At 41.7% G+C, this 18,328-nt stretch overlaps 1 protein-coding gene across 1 annotated transcript in view; it reads left to right on the forward strand.

The window, feature by feature from the left end:
- siah1 (siah E3 ubiquitin protein ligase 1) overlaps positions 1 to 15,725 on the forward strand; it is a 33,890-nt gene extending 18,165 nt beyond the window's left edge. Inside the window, exons 2-5 of the mRNA XM_057836720.1 lie at positions 5,050 to 5,106; positions 10,434 to 10,615; positions 13,685 to 13,981; positions 14,290 to 15,725. Coding sequence (XP_057692703.1) covers positions 5,050 to 5,106; positions 10,434 to 10,615; positions 13,685 to 13,981; positions 14,290 to 14,661 — 908 coding nt within the window. The 3' untranslated portion in view covers positions 14,662 to 15,725. The remainder of the gene's footprint in view (positions 1 to 5,049; positions 5,107 to 10,433; positions 10,616 to 13,684; positions 13,982 to 14,289) is intronic.
- Positions 15,726 to 18,328: the final 2,603 nt, after the last annotated feature.

Here is an 18,328-nt window from a genome sequence, read left to right on the forward strand (position 1 = left end):
AAATACAAGTTTTCAGTTTAACTTTCACTTTTCAGTTTTGGTCGATTTTAGCGACGCCGGTGGACAAAAGCGTTAGTGTTTTGCCTTAAGGAAGACTGCGCTTCCCATGAGGACCGGCGCATAGTGTCGAAAAATCCTCATCTACCAGTCACTTGAAGCAGGTATAGTTAAAAAAAATAATAATAAAATGACAAATTCAGGTAACCACATAAAAACAACTAGCTCTTGCGGAGGAAGTCCCCCCTTCTTTTAATTTCCTATTCAGCATGGGAAAAGACTACCTATCTGTAGTAAACAGGTGCACCTTCTCAGATGATGCAAACATCATCTCTGCCGTGTGTGTAGTACACCCACTCCTTCTTGAGGTAACGCACAGAGAAGCCATCATCATGCGTGTATAGACCCTACCCACCGACGTCACAAAATCACGTGATCGCTGTATTGTTCCGCCCCATTGTCCATCATTTTGTGTCTGTATTATCAATGGTCTCAATTGATCGAGCAATTTATAATGCATTTCATGGAAGACCCGGTGCTTTTGGATGCCGTAAACTCACTGGATGCGTTGCATAAAAGGCGTTATGTGGAAAAGCTTCAGTTTATCCATTCGCCAGCTCCATATTTGATGCCTAAATCAATGTTTTTCGACCCAATGTCTTCGCCGTCTTTGCCTGACATCTGCTAGCTACCCTGATATTTACAACTATCTTGTCCACACAAAATCAGCCTATTCTCACGAAAGTTTGAAAAACTTTAAGAGCTTGGAGGCTTATAAAGACTTCGTTGCTTGTTGGGTGAGACAGGTCCTCATCCACGAAAATTCGGCAGGAATCTATCTTGTGCTTGGAAGGGTGAGTTACAAAATTTTCAATTCAAAATCTTTTGTTCTTGCTAACATCCACTGTCAAGTCTAATGTATTTCATGTCATTTGTCAATAGAGCTAGGGGTTTTAATGTTTATATGATTTAGCGATAGCACTCTCACTACATACATACGTGTATGTTGTCGGCGATTAGCCTAGCAATGATCTTAACTGTGGTTGTCAGCCCAAAACCCTCTAAATATATATTAAATGCATCTTACCAGATATAAAATGACTACTACATAATCTGTGGTAATCGTTTGGAGCCCAGTTTTCTCGTCGAATTGCAGCAGCCCATCTCGCTCTCCGTCCGGGTCTCTCGGAATCCGGTAGAACTTCAAGTCTCTCTGTCTATCTTCTCTGTTATTGCAACCGACCGCCACACACGCCTTCACCATTTTGATTATTAATGTTAACGAGCAGAAAAACACGCCGTAAATAGGAGGAATGTACGTAGCCGTAACAGGTAAACACGATGACGATGACACGTTGACGGACAATTGGGCGGCACCAGTCAGGAGGGCGGAGTTGTGACGTCACGTGGGTAGGGTCTATAGTAGGGGTGTAACGGTACACAAAAATCTCAGTTCGGTACGTACAGTACCTCGGATTTGAGGTCACGGTTCGGTTCATTTTCGGTACAGTAAGAAAACAAAATGCAAAATATAAATGTGCTAGAAGTTTATTACCTTTCAACAATAGGAACATTAGCCTATACAAAGCTAGAATTCTGCTCAAAAAGTAGCGGGTACTTAAAGACAACCTAACAAAAATTTGCCTTTCAGACCCCGCGTAGTGGTCATCTCTCTTTCTGAAAGAAGAAAAAAACGTCCTGTGCTAAAGAGAAAAGCAATCCCAGTGACATAGATTTTAACATGTATTTTACAAATGAAATGCCTCAATGAATCTTTTTTTTTTCTTTTTCTTATGAACTGTTTTCAAAAGCTTTATTGGTGGATTTTCTCAAGTTAAAGCGCCACACAGAAATTAATACATTTCATTGTGTAAGCAGGATCTATGTATTATTTATTTACATGTGTTTTAGCTCATTTCATTTTATTTAAATGGACTATCTTTTATTTATTTAATTATGTGTTTATATTTTACAAATGTTGATGTAGTATTCATTTATATTGTATATTTTATGTTGTATAACTTTAGTTCCTATGTGAATATTAGTTCCTACTTGTTTTGTTGTGGTAGGAGGGTTTTGTTTTGAACACGGGGCCGTGTTGGTTATTATTATAGCAGAGAAGACAGCAGTAAATCAACAAAGACAAGTCAACTGTGCCCCGATCTACCACTCAAGAGATCTGATGGACTCAAAAAGTGGGTTACGATTACATATTAGTTTGAAAATCGACCGGATCCACCGTATTTTTACACGAGTGACTTCCTGTCTGCCCCATCCTAGCTACCGGTAGTAGTATTGACGCAGGAGGGTCGCGTCTCGCGTAAAATAATAAACTCTGCTGTTCTTTTCGCGTGCGTCTTGTTGAGCCGCTTCTGGGATGCGTCTAACACGCGACCGCACTGCGACTGGTGTGCATTGGCTGATTGACTTTAACGCCCGCGTTTCACTGCGTTCTTGCGGCGGCCATGTTGTCGCGCCGCTGATGTTTCTGGGTTATACTGTCCTACTGTGTTGGTCCTCATTATAGTTGAGAAGACAGAGTAAATATAATCTACACAAAGAAACTAACCCGATGAACTCACAGCCTCGAAAAGTAAGGGTTACATTACGTCAGAAACTCGTTCGGTACGCCTCCGTTCTGAACCGAGCACCACGTACCGAAACGGTTCAATACAAATACATGTGCCGTTACACCCTTAGTGTATAGGATATACATCTCCAAAAAAACCATCTCACACAGCACCAAATTTACACTTCACAACTGCCTCAGCAAAATTAATTCCTGGATGCAACTTAACTATCTTCAACTCAACAGCAACAAATCGGGCATAATCATCATCGACCATACAGCTCACATCAAAAACGGTCAATTCACCGTTACCATCGACAACTGCACCCTCCGTCTCTCAACATACTCCCGCAACCTAGGTATCATTTTCGGCAATAAACTAAGATTCGACCAGCACATCAACCGCATCACCAGAACTGCCTTCTTCCACCTCAAGAACATAGCTCGCCTTCGCCCCTCCTTCACCTACTCTGCTGCAGAAGCCCTCATACATGCATTCGTCACCTCCGGACTCGATTATTGTAACAGCATTCTTTTCGGAACTCCAGCCAAACTCCTCAATAAACTACAATATATCCAGAACTCCGCTGCACGCCTTGTCATCCGTACCCTGTATAGCAATCACATTACCCTCGTCCTGCACAAACTGCACTGGCTTCCCATCTCACACAGGATACATTTCAAAATCATCCTTCTCACATACAAACCACTCAATAACTTGGCTCCTCCTTACCTCACGGACCTTCTCTGTCCCCACATCCCCTCCCGTCACCTCCGCTCATCTAATGGAAACATTCTCGCACTGCCCCCACAACTAACACACCATACTTGGGGGGGACAGAGTCTCTGTTGCTGCCCCCTCACTTTGTAACGCACTCCCTAAAACCATCCGCACCTTTTCTGATCTTCCCACATTTAAAAAATTGTTAAAAACTCACCTTTTTACACTGGCTTTTAATTTGTAATTCTTTTCTCTATTGTTTCGTACTGCCCACGTTGTGTGAGCTTTTTATTTATTTATTTTTTTCCTCAACTGTAAAGCGCCTTTGTTGAGCACCGGTAAAAGCGCTATATAAATAACGTATTATTATTAGTAGTAATATACGTAAGATATATGTCACTGTTAATTTAGGATTTTTAAAAAAGAAAAAAAAAAAAAATTAAAGTATAAAATACAAAAGCTTAGCATGGCATAGTATGTCTTCAGCTTGAGGATTGTGCAGATGAGCTTTACAAAATCACCCTTGGGGATACCTTTGGCTTCTGGTTTGTCAGCAGCATCATCTGCTTACTCAGGCTGTTGTCTGGACCTGAAAAATTCAGTTTCAAGTTGACCTTTTTTCGCAACCAAGAATTGTTTTAATAAAAGATGATACATACTTTTGTGTTCATTCCACTTGGTGTTTTTGAAAAGTATTTCAAAAATAAATTTGCAGTAAAAATAAAGAATAAGGGCTAACTTGAAGAAAAAAAAAAGCTCGTATTGGATTTGAACAACTCATAGTACTTGATACTAAAATAGTAGTTTGGTTTAGCCTGTGAGAATTTCTGATCAATTTTGGAACTAATGTACAAAACATTAAAAGCGGAGGTGGGGGGTGCATCAGTAATCGATTTTTAATCGAATCGGAGCCTCTGAATCGTAATCGAATCGTTAGGTGCCCAAAGATTCCCACCTCTATTAACTTACATAGCAAAAGTCCGCTAGCTTAAATGCTATAAAATGCTAACTTTTTTACAATGGTCTTAACAAATGTTTCGAACACATATTAAAAAAAAAAAAAAAAAAAATGCTAAAAATCCCTATAAACTAAATTACAAATGCATTTTTTTTTTAAATGCCTCGAACAAAAACTTAGCTTATGTTGGTCTTAATAGGGAGCAGGTGGATTCAGCCATGTGAAATGAGTTATGCCATATTCACTATTGCCACTAGAGGGCAGTGTATCCACCCAAATCAATTAAACTAAATGGAAACACTTTTAAACAAACCATTATAACACCACTTTAATTAAATGAATACCCGAAGCAGCAAAATGTAATTTGAATATTTTTCTAATTGAATTACTCGAGTTAATCGATTAATCGTTGCAGCACTACCTGATAGAATCTGGCAGCCTTGACACGGCGATCTCGTTTGTCCTCTCTGCAGGAAAATCTTTTAGTTCTCAGCACTACCTCCCCGAATGCCTCAAAGTGGTTGAAGCCACTTTTTTATTCTCACAAGCGTTCGACTGCACCATAAGTCTTTTTTTTTTCTGGCTCGCGATATATTTCCGGTAATTTTTAAAATTAAAATGTATTTATTATTTTTGTCAAAAATATCAAATATTTTCTTTTTAAATTATTATTTTTTTGTTTTGGATCTATTATTTATCATAAAGAATATCAGGAAAAACAACAAATTCTTACAAAGTGTTTTTCCTAAATTGCCATTAGAGTAGTAGTCGTATCTTCTTTCTTTTATATGTCTGTCGTTGCAGAGGTCTCCACATTTCAAGAGAAGACGAAAGCCTTATTTGGAAATCTTATGGACGAAGGTGAGTGACTTTCATGTGAAAGATAGTTGCTGTAAGAATCTAAATTTGCAAGTCACATATTTCATAGAACAATTATAATGGAGAAAATAATGTTCAAACACAGACACCATTTGCAAGTACACTCACTGTGTGACAAATGTGATGTTAGTCATGCCAACAAATAAACGCTGAGCACCTTGAAACGGGTAAAAAGTAGCTAAGAAAATAGGCACACAGTTTTTATAGATTCTGTACCTATGCGATCTTTCTCCTTTCTCAGTCTAAGACGGGAGAAGCCTGCTTCAATTTCTCTGTCCATTAAAGCTCGTTTCGCCAATAACCGCGCATACTACAGTGGGTAGCCAATGCTTGAGGAATAGGCAGAATAATCTGAGATACATTTGATTGACAAAATAGTACACGCATTTTAAAAATGTCTAACAACAGCTATTTCTGGGAAATATTGGCTATTTACGTTTTACACATCGAAAAAATGAGATTGTGTTTTTCTTTCTGCTCTTGCGCTTGATCAAGGTCTTATCTTGATCTTTAAATTTAACTGTGAATATTTGTTTTCAAATGCATTGGCTTAGATTTTTGGCTTGTTTGAGCGTCTTTAAAGTGGACCATGTCTATTGGTGTATTAGTTTCTAATGTCTTTCATTTATCAGGAATTTACCAAATGTTAAATGTTCAAGTGGGGAAATTAATGCAAAAAAAAAAGTTTTTTTCTGTAGCAATCTACCAAATCTTTTCCAGTTCTGCACTCTTGGAAATGCCTCAGTGTCATTGTCATTCTTCTTGAGGTCATAGCGGTCGTTATCCTTAAAATGGATTAGCTTACTGAGTCACTGCTTGCGAGGACCTGCCATGCTGTGCTATGTTAGGTGGCTGTGACCCTGGCCTTGATTTGGCTCAATGTCCTGCGCTAATTTAGTCCCACTGCTATGGCTTCTGTCGGTATATGCTTGCCAACTAAAACGCGCTATTAGTAGTCATTATCCCATTTCAGCAGATGTTCGTACAAATTGACAAGCACTATGTATAAACAATCACCCTCAAGGAGTTAACCACCACCATCTTGGATGTAAAACAAAAGCTGCAGTGTACACACCCTTGTTCAAATGGCAGGTTTTGCACTTTACAAAAATTGAAATTTACAAATGGTACTTTTCAGAAATTCCCAATGCACCATCACTATTTTCTTTGTCTGACTTGCTCTCAAAGAATCATATCTAATGCATTAAAATGCTGCTAACCAGCAGAACATTTGTACTGTGAGTTCAATACAGATCCATTGCTCTACTCATGGTACATAAATCTACATGTTGCTTTACCATTATCCCATCCTTTAATTCTTTCCTCACTTCCCACATGTTATCCTCTTCTAATTTCCACATTTGATCCTCTCTGCTCTGGGTTGTCTTATGTTGTCAAATGGAGATGTCCCGATCTAATGACGTGATCGGAAATCGGGCCGATTGTGCCATTATTCAGAGGATCGGATTTGGGTTTTTAATTGAAAAAAAAAAAAAAAAAAACATTTGTTTCTCTGCATCATGTTCGCACACCCTCTAACTCTCCCTCCTGCTGCTTTTCTTGCTCACCAAGCAGCTGCTTGTTAAAAGTTAACTATGAGCGACAGCTTTGAAAGCTTTGATCTTGCAAGAGAACCTTGGGAGCACTAACTGGTAAGGCGCCGAATTAAGAGCTCTTTGGGTTTGTTAAACACTAGCGGTAGTGTGCTGTGAGGCTTTCTCAGCAGCGCGGGTTGATTTGAGTGAACTCACTCAATGAAGCATTTAATAAAGACAAACACTTTTTAAAAATATTCTTGTGTAAAAATAATTGAGTGGTACAGTAACATGTTTAAAAAATTTTTTAAACATTTTTATCGGTATTGGATCGGGACTCTGTATCGGCAGATTCTCAAAATCAGGTGACTGACTTGGGTGAACAAAATATGCGATTGTCAAAGTGTAGGCAGGTTGCCTGGTACACCAGACTCACCGCTGTTCCAGCAATTGAGTCTGGCCACCATTCAGCGGATACAATTTCCAGGGCGGAGCAAGCCACAGCAAACAGACAGCGGAGTGGACCAATCAGCGATGGGCAGACGTGACGTTAGTAAAACGATGAAGGCAGGACGAGGGACTTGTGCGCGGAAGTAAACATGGTAAACATACGAGGAGAGCGGAGTTTATTCAACATGGCTAGTGCGAGACAGACTGTTGTCAATTACTTGTGTCGATGTGTTTTTGGTAATTTAAAACTGATTTTACCGTGGATTGGAACATATTCTCGGCTCTCCTGTTCACCATCTGTGTTGTTGTGGAGACGACTTCCGACGCGCCAGAGTGACGTTGTTCGTTAAGAACACGTCACGCAAATAAACGAATCGGATTTGTCGATTGATTTTGTACCTGCTCGAGAGGCCGTTACTGGGCTGGTTCCCAGACTTTTCTCTCAGTGTTTGAAAAATACAGGGAGAACAGTCTGGCCGTGCCAGGCAAGTAGGCAGGGGTATAAAAGGATGACTTATGCAGGGTCGCAGTAGTGTCACTCTTCCTAAAAATCTCTTAAATGGACGTTTTTCCATTCCGTTATGTACCCATAAACACAGTAGATTAGACAATTTATTTAAAGCAGTAATGTGAAGTAATTTCATAACCTGCCAAATAGGGTCACAATTAAAGTAATTAAACATTGTCCAACAAATAAAGCATGAAAAAATGATTTATATGTTGTATATTTGACAAAATAATCGCGTTTCCGAAGTTCGAGCCTGAAAGCGGACGAACCCGGAAGTGATACGTCACACCGAGAACAGCGATGGCAGCGCTCCATACGGCCACCATACAAAGCCCTTCAAACAATGATTCAAACAGCTATATAAGCGATAGATCGAGCGCAAGGGAGGAGAGCCAAGTTTTTGAAGAGTTGGAGGAAGAGGAGGAGGTTGGAATTTTATGTTGGACCTAACATGTATTAGCCAGACACTAATCAGGATGCAAACAATGTGCCTAGACTATCTAACATGGAATGGATACAAGACCCATCGAGATTACAAGATTGGTAAGATATAGGCTGTTATTATTTTCATGATTTGAAGATGCCACAGCAATTGCTTAACAAGTTAAACGATGATTGAGGCGTGCCACGCTTTGATCCTGAGGCATCCAGGAATCTGGCAAATTCAAACAGAAGACTTCTATCAATCATCGTTAAAGCAGTAATGTGAAGTAATTTCATAACATGCCAAATAGGGTCACAATTAAACATTGTCCAACAAATAAAGCATGAAATAAAGAATTTATATGTTGTATTTTTGACAAAATAATCGCGTTTCCGAAGTTTGAGCCTGAAAGGGGACGAACCCGGAAGTGATACGTCACACCGGGAACAGCGATGGCAGCTCCATACATATGGCCGCCATACAAAGCCCTTCAAACAATGATTCAAACAGCGATATAAGCAATAGATCGAGCGCAAGGGAGGAGATCCAAGTTTTTGAAGAGTTGGAGGAAGAAGAGGAGCTTGGAATTTTATGTTGGACCTAACATGTATTAGCCAGACGCTAATCAGGATGCAAATAATGTGCCCTGACATGGAATGGAGACAAGACCCATCCAGATTACAAGATTGGTAAGATATAGCCTGTTATTATTTTCATGATTTGAAGATGCAGGCATTTGCACATAATTTTGTTTTTGTCTATCTGATGATATTGTTTAAAAAAAAAAATAAAAATCAGACTGCATGCTCATTTTGGCAGATCCTGCAGCTCTCGTGCATATAAAATATTAATATAAAAACGTTGGGGGGAAAGAAGGAGATGAGTCGTTGATGGCTTTCTCCACTTTATTGTGGCAACAATGCGAAAACAAAATAATAGCGGACTGCCACCACATTCGACCACGAAGTTTTGCTTCTCACTCATCTCTGCCTCGCCTCCTACTACCAGCTAGTACTACTTCCTAGCTGGGGCTATCGGCAGGAAGTGGCGTCTAATGGCGTGAGGAAATGTAGTTTTTTCACACAAGCGAACAGATTACAAAGCACCACTTCAGTGTTGTCCCGAGACTACATTTCCCATGATTCACTGCAGGACTAGAGCTGTCAACGCTCACATTTGACAGCATTCTGCAGCGGTCCTCGCCAGCTGTTTGCTCGCCATTTGCATTTGATCGCTAATCTGATACACTCCCGCTTTTTCGGTGAGGTCTTTTGTGTTTATTCATTATTGGATCGTTTTTGTTCACCATTGTAAATAAGAGCACTGAAGCAAGAAGGGGTAAGTCGCCATTTCTGTTTAACCCGTTTTCTCCTGTTTTTTTAGCGTAAGAAGCTAGGTTAGTGGCTGTCTTTTCTTCGTTCTTTTTCATGATCAGGGTTTAGTTAGCGGGTGGGGTTCAAGTGTATATTCCTTTTGTTTGTTTTGGCCTGGGCTTACCCTGAAGCCGCGCTTCATCTACATTTTGTACATATTCATTGCAAGTTTAATTGTTGTGTAATTTTGTGCCACTTGTGAAATTGTGTGGCTCGTTTTATGTTACGCCCTTCGCGAGCCGTCCTTGGGACGTAACACTAGCGAACACAACAACAACAACTATGCCACGACTATTGCCACGAGCTTCTACTATACATTCCACAACAGTTGGCAGCTCTGCTTTGACAAAGTCATCAGTCATCTATCACACTTACTTTTTGGCAAATCCTTGATCATAAGCAGACCGGTTAAGGAAGCAGGCGTCTTCGAAGTGTTTGCAGCAGAGAACACTACTCGATGATGGCGTGAAATTCATTCGCTTCGTGCGAATGAAAGATGTCCATTTACGTGCTCTGCTATCCTTTGGCCACTAATACAACTTTTCGTTTGAGTGAGAACAAAACATCGCTACACACCGCCGTGGCATCTTACCGAGAAGCAATGCAACAAACAATACTGTTCTATGGCGGACTTCCCTCGCACTTCCCGGTGTGACGTAATTTCCGAAGATTGCCAAAGAAAAGCATTTTCGTTGTCAAGGGCGTTGCTATGGGTTAAACAAAGAATCTGGAAGGGTTGCGTTAAAAAAAAATAACGAAAAGATGCTTATAAATGTTTAGCCATTGATATTATTCAAAAACATGGTTGGCCAACCTTACTTCACATTACAGCTTTAACTGTATCCCTCCCTTGCAAATCTTTGCTCCTCTGCTTTCTTTGCTAAAGTAGTCATTTTCAAATAATACCACTTTTCCTCTCCAGAGCTAGGAGTTAGGTGGTGTATTCATAATCAAGGCAGCGTTGTTTTTTATTCCTGATTCTCCTCCCCTCTATGTGTGGGCACATTTTTCTTGACCAGAAATGAGTCGCCAGACTGCCACCGCGCTGCCCACAGGAACCTCCAAGTGCCCTGCCTCTCAGCGCGTGCCCACCCTTTCAGGAACCACTGCCTCAAACAGTGACCTGGCCAGTCTGTTCGAGTGCCCAGTGTGCTTCGACTATGTCCTGCCACCTATCCTTCAGTGCCAGTCGGGACACCTGGTACGTGACCTCTGGATTTTTTTGTTAAACTGCCCCGGATGTAAAACATTTTAGAGGTAAAGAGGTTTAATGTCACATGGGTTGGTTTTCACACTTTTTATAACTCGAACTCCAGAGGGCGATGTTGTACAATATCTGTATTCAGTTGACCAAAATCGCGCAATAGTACATCAACATAGTCTTTATTATAGCGTGTCAATGACTTTGAGGTAAGAGGCCATTAATTTTAAGGCCTTCACTATTTTTATGAGCTTTCAGACGGTAGGTTTTTAGTTATGAAAGTGGTACCATTAACGGGTATGAGGACAAAGCTACAGTTTTGATTCACATTCACTAGCTAAACAGTTACTTGTCAGCTGTTAGTTTAGCCTTTAGCCATAAACATGAGTTAGGGTTGGTTGTGACAATTTGTATGGAGGTGGTTGTCACACCATCTACAGTTAACAGTATTTACAGTAAATGATTTCTATTATCACTGTACAGAGCAGAGGGAATTTTTTCCAGCAGTTCTCAGTTGTGTATAGAATTAAAAAAAAAAAAAAAAAACGTCTCCAGGGTCAGTGAACTGTGACCTTGAAGGGAATGTTGTTAATTAAAGAAGCGGCCTGACTGACAAAGAAAATTGTCGTAAATGGGGAAAAAAAGCCTTTTCATTAAAACAAACAAACAAACAAAAAAAAACGTGTACAACCTTGGTTAAAAGTTTTGCGACTTTGTCATTCAGCTAAATGGTGAAAAGTCTTGTGGTAAACAACATCTGGAGTGCCTGGAATTCTATTTGTGAGAAGAGCAATAAAACAAAGTCCAATTATTCACCAATCAACACTCCATGAAGATTCTTCGAAATGTTTTGGGGAAAAATAAGTGAACAATTAGAAATTCCAAGAATGTTTCCATTTGGTCTGTGAAGCAGACACATATTTTATTGTGACTGCTTTGTTAAATGAACTTTTTGTTGGCTGGGCTTTCTCTTCATGACCCAGGAAACAAGACGGAGTAGCGCAAAGGACCATCTGATGGCCAATGTCAGTCATTATTTAATACTGGACCCACAAATGTTAACGTATATTTCGGACTATAAGTCGCACCAGCCATAAAATGTCCAACTAAGAGGAAAAAAAAAACATACTGTATATAAGTCGCACCAGAGTATAAGGGGCCGTTTGCGTGGTGACTCTCAGAGAATACGATAAAATTCAACTTTGCATTTATGTGGTTTCGTCTCCATTCGAACAATGTCACAATCCCGCATGAAAAGGATGTAGTATTCATGTCAGGCCCAAGGGGGCAGTGGAGATTTACAAGGCAACAGCGAACGATGCACTTTGACCCCACCAAGCTCCTTAGCCCGGAAAAAAACATACCCGCCCACTCTAAGCAATGGCTTTTTTTTTTTTTTTTTGCTTCAAAAGGCACAAAAAATGGAAACATTCAACATATTTAAATTTAAAAATATTATTAAAACAGTAAATTATAGCCAACGTTCAGCCATTTGCTGTTTTTAATGTTTAATAGCACTGCTGCGCACGCCCATGTGACGTGTGCGAGTGCTTACGTCATCGAAGCGAAGGGGGTTTCCATTCATATGAATGCGCTGCGACCCCCCCGAATCGAATCGCTCCACTTTGGAGGCAGGATTCGGAAATTTGCGTCTTTGCCTTCCGTCTTCGCCAACACCATATGCACGCGAGGCCATTCCGCTACTCAGTCGTTGCGTCTTATTGTCGCAGAGTCGGCATGTAAACTGCCCCAAAGTCGCATTTTGGGGGGAAATTTACTTGATAAAATCCAACACATAAAACAGATATGTCATCTTGAAGGGCAATTTAAAATAAAAATATAATAGAAAACAACATGCTGAATAGGAGTGGGAACCTCTTGGTACCTCACAATACGATAAGATTTGCGATACAAAGCTCACAATAACGATGATCTGACGATACAACGATTATCAATACATTGGTCAGGAAGTCATTCTAGGATATTCTACAACTAATAAATAGAAAAACAAGCTTCTGCTGTGAATTGGAATGAGTTTATTATTAGTAGACGTCCAATCCGTTTGAAGTGGGAGGGTGGCAGCGAATGAACGAATGTTCATTCGGTGCCACCCCCCCCCCCCCACTTCAAACGGATTGAACGTCTATGGCTGGTAGTGGCAGCCAATACCAGGCAATGAGGTAATTTTGGGCCATTTAAGGTCATTTACCTGTTCATTTTGAGTTACTTCCTGTTGATTTTGAGGTATTTTATGGGTCTCTTCCTGTTTATTTTGAGTTACAGAACAGGAAATGACCTGGGAATCACGAAATGAATAGGCAGTGACTCAAACTCAACAGAAAATGACCTGTAAATGCCCCGAAAATGAACAGCAAATGACCTGTAAATGCCCTAAAAATCAGACAGAATGGCTGTCAATGCGCTGGTTTTGAATGAATGAACGTTCCCAGTCTAAATGGATTGGGCGTCGGGCACCGTCAATGCAGCCTTAGAGTTAACTGAGTTAACCTTTTTATTTTTTTAGACATTGACACCTTTTTAAAACGATATCTCGATTCTTGGCAGGAGCATATCGATAACCTTTTGGGATACAAAGTATCACGATATATCACAATTTCGATATTTTGTCACACCCCTAATGCTGAATAAGTGTACAGTATGGTAATGTTACATGATGCATGAACAACGAAATGCAAACGTGGCCGGTATGGTAACGTAACATAGCTATTAAGTTATTCAGATAACTACTAGTATAGCATAAAGAACATGCTAACAAGTTTACCAAACCATCAGTGTCACTCCAAAACACCGTAATAACATGTGAAATGATATACTAGTAATAATGTGTTAATAATTTGACACATAAGTCGCTCCAGAGTATATGTCGCACCCCCAGCCAAACTATGGAGGGAAAAAAAACTGCCACTAAAAGTCCGAAAAACACGGTACCTCCCGGAGATTCAATCCCGGCCAGCTGTCAAATATGGCTGGCCTGAGTGTTAAAACTTTTTTTAAAAATGTTCCTACTCCAATTAAGTTTGAGTCTCTGTCTACGTGTGTCTTCCTCAGGTATGCTCCAACTGCCGGCCCAAACTCACCTGCTGCCCCACCTGTCGAGGGCCGCTGGGCTCCATCAGGAATCTAGCCATGGAGAAGGTGGCCAACTCTGTGCTCTTCCCATGCAAATACGCCTCGTCAGGCTGTGAAGTCACGCTGCCGCACACGGACAAGACTGAGCACGAGGAGCTCTGTGAATTCCGGCCGTATTCCTGCCCTTGCCCCGGCGCCTCTTGCAAGTGGCAGGGCTCGCTGGACGCCGTCATGCCTCACTTGATGCACCAGCACAAGTCCATCACTACACTGCAGGTCAGTCAATGTGAAATGTGGCCACATGGTGGCGCATTTGTCAATGTTTTAATGTCACACTTCCAGCCTGATAAAAATAGTGGCAGCTTCACAATATTTATCATATGGATTTAATTTTTTTTGCCATTGACAGTAATAGACATGAAAGCCATTTGAACTGGGATGGGAAGCCTTGAATTTCAGCATTCAAACATGATTATTCAATGCCAACTGGCCCAGTTATAATGGCTCTTTTGCCATTAATGAGTGCCATTTCAGTGCCCTTAATGTGAGTGATATTGTGATGCTTACGAAGGCGTCTTTTCCAGGGGGAGGACATTGTGTTTTTGGCGACGGACATCAACCTGCCCGGCGCCGTTGACTGGGTCATGATGCAGTCATGCTTTGGCTTCCACTTCATGCTGGTGCTTGAGAAGCAGGAGAAGTTCGATGGCCACCAGCAGTTCTTTGCCATCGTGCAGCTCATCGGGACCCGCAAGCAAGCGGAGAACTTTGCGTACCGGCTGGAGCTCAACGGCCACCGGCGCCGCCTAACCTGGGAGGCCACACCGCGCTCCATCCACGAGGGCATCGCCACCGCCATCATGAACAGCGACTGTCTGGTCTTCGATACATCCATCGCGCAACTTTTTGCCGAGAACGGCAACCTCGGCATTAACGTGACTATCTCCATGTGCTAAGAACTTTTACAAGATAAATGAGAGGGGGGGGCGATTAGGGGATGCTTCTGCTCGTGGTTGCTGCTGAACCTCTTAAAGACACTACGGATGTGAAAGCGGACTGTCTTGTCAAGCAGCCGCGAGCCAGAGGGTGGATGGACTCCAGATTACAACTGTGCGGAGACGGTAGTAGCCTTATAAACACAAAACATTGGACTTATGAGATCCACTCTTGCAGTTTCGCATCATTAGATGTAGGGCGTTCGTTATCTGTCCCCGTCTCCTTCTCCTTTTTGTGGCCCCCGGTTGTTCACGTTTTGCCCACCGCCCAAGACACTCTAAGCAGGCAGATGGACTCGTTCTCTCCGGAGGTTACGTAGCACCCTCTTCCGACTGGGAACCCGGAACCCTGGGTGTCCTCCAGATGGTGAATGTCTGACTGCACGCCGGACACGCGTTTAACCACACGATGTGATTGTGGATCATTCTCACCGTTACGCCACAATCGCCTCTCATGGAGTTCCACCAAAAAAAAAAGGCGTCGCATAACCGACAAAAAGGTCTTCGGTCATTTTGAGAAAAAAAGGGGTGTGGATTGCTGAATTTCAGTTGAGTTAAATGTTCTTTTGGGGGGGGGGGGGATTCTTCTGTCAGTGCGTGTGTTGGAGAATGAAAGGTGAACAAACTGACCTGCTTACCTCTTCCATCTCTTTCCTCCGAGCATCCACGCAGGACTTGTTTCTCCTCATTGAGCAGGATGCCATCATTCTGATGCGGAGATGATGTTTATTATTGTTTGTTGAATTTGCAAAAACAAATGGCGGTTGTCAAAGTTGTTGCTAAACAGTGTTTTGTAGGTGACAGCAAGTTATATTCTCTTCCCAATTGGATTGTTTTCTCCCTTCCTCTCTGTCTGTCCTCTTGTGGTAAGTCTCATTGGTTTTTTTTTTTTTTTTTTTTTTGTTAATTTTTATGTGTCTCTCTATGTGGAGTCGCCGTCATCTTGCTGCTTTTCCTCAAATGGACCCACTTTAGACTTTTTCTGTTTTAACATGTCATTAAATAAATTTATCTTTTTCATATAAGGTGTTCCATTCTTTCAAAATGCGTTTAAATTTCCCTTTTTTGAATCGACAGTGTTATTCAATTGTTATTACAATTTTTTCACAAAAAAATATAGCTAAAAAATATACAAAAAACTAGATTAATACTGAGAGAGCAGGCTTCCACATAAGCAGCCAAATTCAAATCATTGCCGTATTTAGTAGAGTGGACACTTTCTTCCATAGGTATCATATAAAGAACTAGATACAAAAAGCAGACAGTGGCGGCCATCTTCTTATATCCGTCATCTACCGCTTAGTCCAGGGTCAGGTCACGGAGGCAGCAGCTTTAGCAGGGAATCCCAGACTTCCCTCTCCCCAGCCACTTCAACCAGCTCCTTCGGCAGGATCCCAAGGCATTCCCAGGCCAGCCAAGAGAGTCTCTCCAGCATGTCCTGGGTTGTCCCCGGGGCCTCTTGCCGGTGGGACAAGCCGGGAACACCTCTCCAAGGAGGCGTCAAGAAGGCATCCAAACCAGCTGCCCAAGCCACCTCAACTGGGTCCTCTCAACGCGTATAAGTAGTGGCTCGACACTGGGTCCCTCCCGGATAACCGAGCTTCTCACCCTATCTCTGAGGGAGAGCCTGGACACCCTGCGGAGGAAACTAATTTTGGCCGCTTGTTATTGGGATCTTGTCCGTTCGATCACGACACAGCTTGTGACCATAGGTGAAGGATTAGATTGGCTGGCAAATCGAGAGCTTCGCCTTTCGGCTCTGCTCCTTCACCACTATGGACCGGTGCAGAGTCCGCGTCACTGCAGACGCTGCACCGATCCGCCTGTCGATCTCCCGCTACCTCCTACCCTCACTCGTGAACAAGACACCAAGATACTTGAACTCCACTTGGGGGCTGGATCTCATCCCTGACCCGGAGAGGGCACGCCACCCTTTACCGACTGAGGACCATGGTCTCTGATTTGGAGGTGCTGATCTTCATCCTGACCGCTTCACACTCAGCTGCGAACTGCTCCAGTGAAAGTTGGAGGTCATGGCTTGATGAACCCAACAGCACCACGTTATCTGCAAAAAGCAGAGATTCAACGCTTCGGCTGCGCCTAGACATTCAGTCCATAAACATTATGAACAGAATCACTGACCAAGGGCAGCCTGACTTGGATGCCAGTTGCATGTCAATGCACTGTAATGGTGTTTGGTCGAAAATCAGAACCACACGTTTTTCTTCTATTGAAAATGAATGGAAAATTTGGACGTTCGTAGCCATCAATGGCATAGCCTGACTTGGGTGCCAGTTGCATGTCAATGCACTGTAATGGTAAGTGTATGGTCAAAAATCACAGCCAGATGTGTTTTCCTGCCATTTAATATAAATGGAAAATTTGGCCGCACATACCCGTCAATGGCATGGACGTGCATGGCCTGCAAAAATGCCATATACCAAACTCCATTTTGCCACACACGAAATAAAATGCCACATGACAAAATACATTTTGCCACATGCCAAAATCCATTTTGCCACATACTAACATAAAATACCACGTGGCAAAATCAATTTTGCCACATGCCAAATACCACTTTTTGTTGTCAGCCCTGCTGAAAAATAGACAGGCTCATTCAAGTAAAAATGGGTAATACCACTTTTTGTTGTCAGCCCTGCTGAAAAATAGACAGGCGCATTCAAGTAAAAATGGGTAAGTTTGAACATAATTAAAATAATTCACTTAATAATAGCAGGGTCCATTCTATTCTGACAACATATGGGAAGACGATCTACAGTCCCTGACAAAAGACATGTAGCTTATCGATTTTGTAGAAACAATTGCTAATAACCTGACTTTTAATCATTCAATTGGTTTTAGAAATGGCTCATATGAAAGCTAAGACCCTCCCAAATGATGTTGAATGTAAAAACATATTTGTTTCACTGAAAAAAGATTTATCATTTAATGAAGACAAAGGTCAAATTTTGGCAAGACAAAAGTTTTGTCGCCTACAGAAAGTAGTGTGAAAATTGAACTAAAAATGTACTTCAAATACAAAAATATCTTACATAACATAAGCGAATTAAGTAGTGGTGCTGTGAGATCCAAATGGAATATTTTGTATGACTTCATGGGCTTCGGCAAGGATTCATACATTTTATTGAAGTCATCAGGAACATCAAAGAAAGCAGTCTTGCATGCCTCCCAGAGTTCATCAATATTCTTTGGGTTCGTCTTCCATGCTTCCTCTTTCGTCCTACCCCAGACATGCTCAATGATGTTCATGTCTGGTGACTGGGCTGGTCAGTCCCGGAGGATCTTGATCTTCTTTGCCTTGAGGAACGTTGAGGTAGAGATAGAAGTATGTGATGGATGGAGCACTATCCTGCTGCAGAATGTGTCCCTTTTTATGGTTAGGAATGTAAGAGGCAGCTAAGATTTGTTGATATTTCAGACTATCTCTCAGGGTGCAGACAATTAAAAAACCGTGTGGCATTTGCCAAGGCCCACAGCCTGTCAAAAGGATGGATGCTGGAAAAGTGGCAAACGGTGGATTTTTCAGGTGAATCTTCCATTGAATTACACCACAGTCGCCACAAATATTGCAGACCTACTGGAGGCCGCATGGATCCGAGATTCACTC

This window comes from Corythoichthys intestinalis, chromosome 5, assembly GCF_030265065.1.
Source record: "Corythoichthys intestinalis isolate RoL2023-P3 chromosome 5, ASM3026506v1, whole genome shotgun sequence".
In the NCBI taxonomy this organism is placed as follows: domain Eukaryota; kingdom Metazoa; phylum Chordata; class Actinopteri; order Syngnathiformes; family Syngnathidae; genus Corythoichthys; species Corythoichthys intestinalis.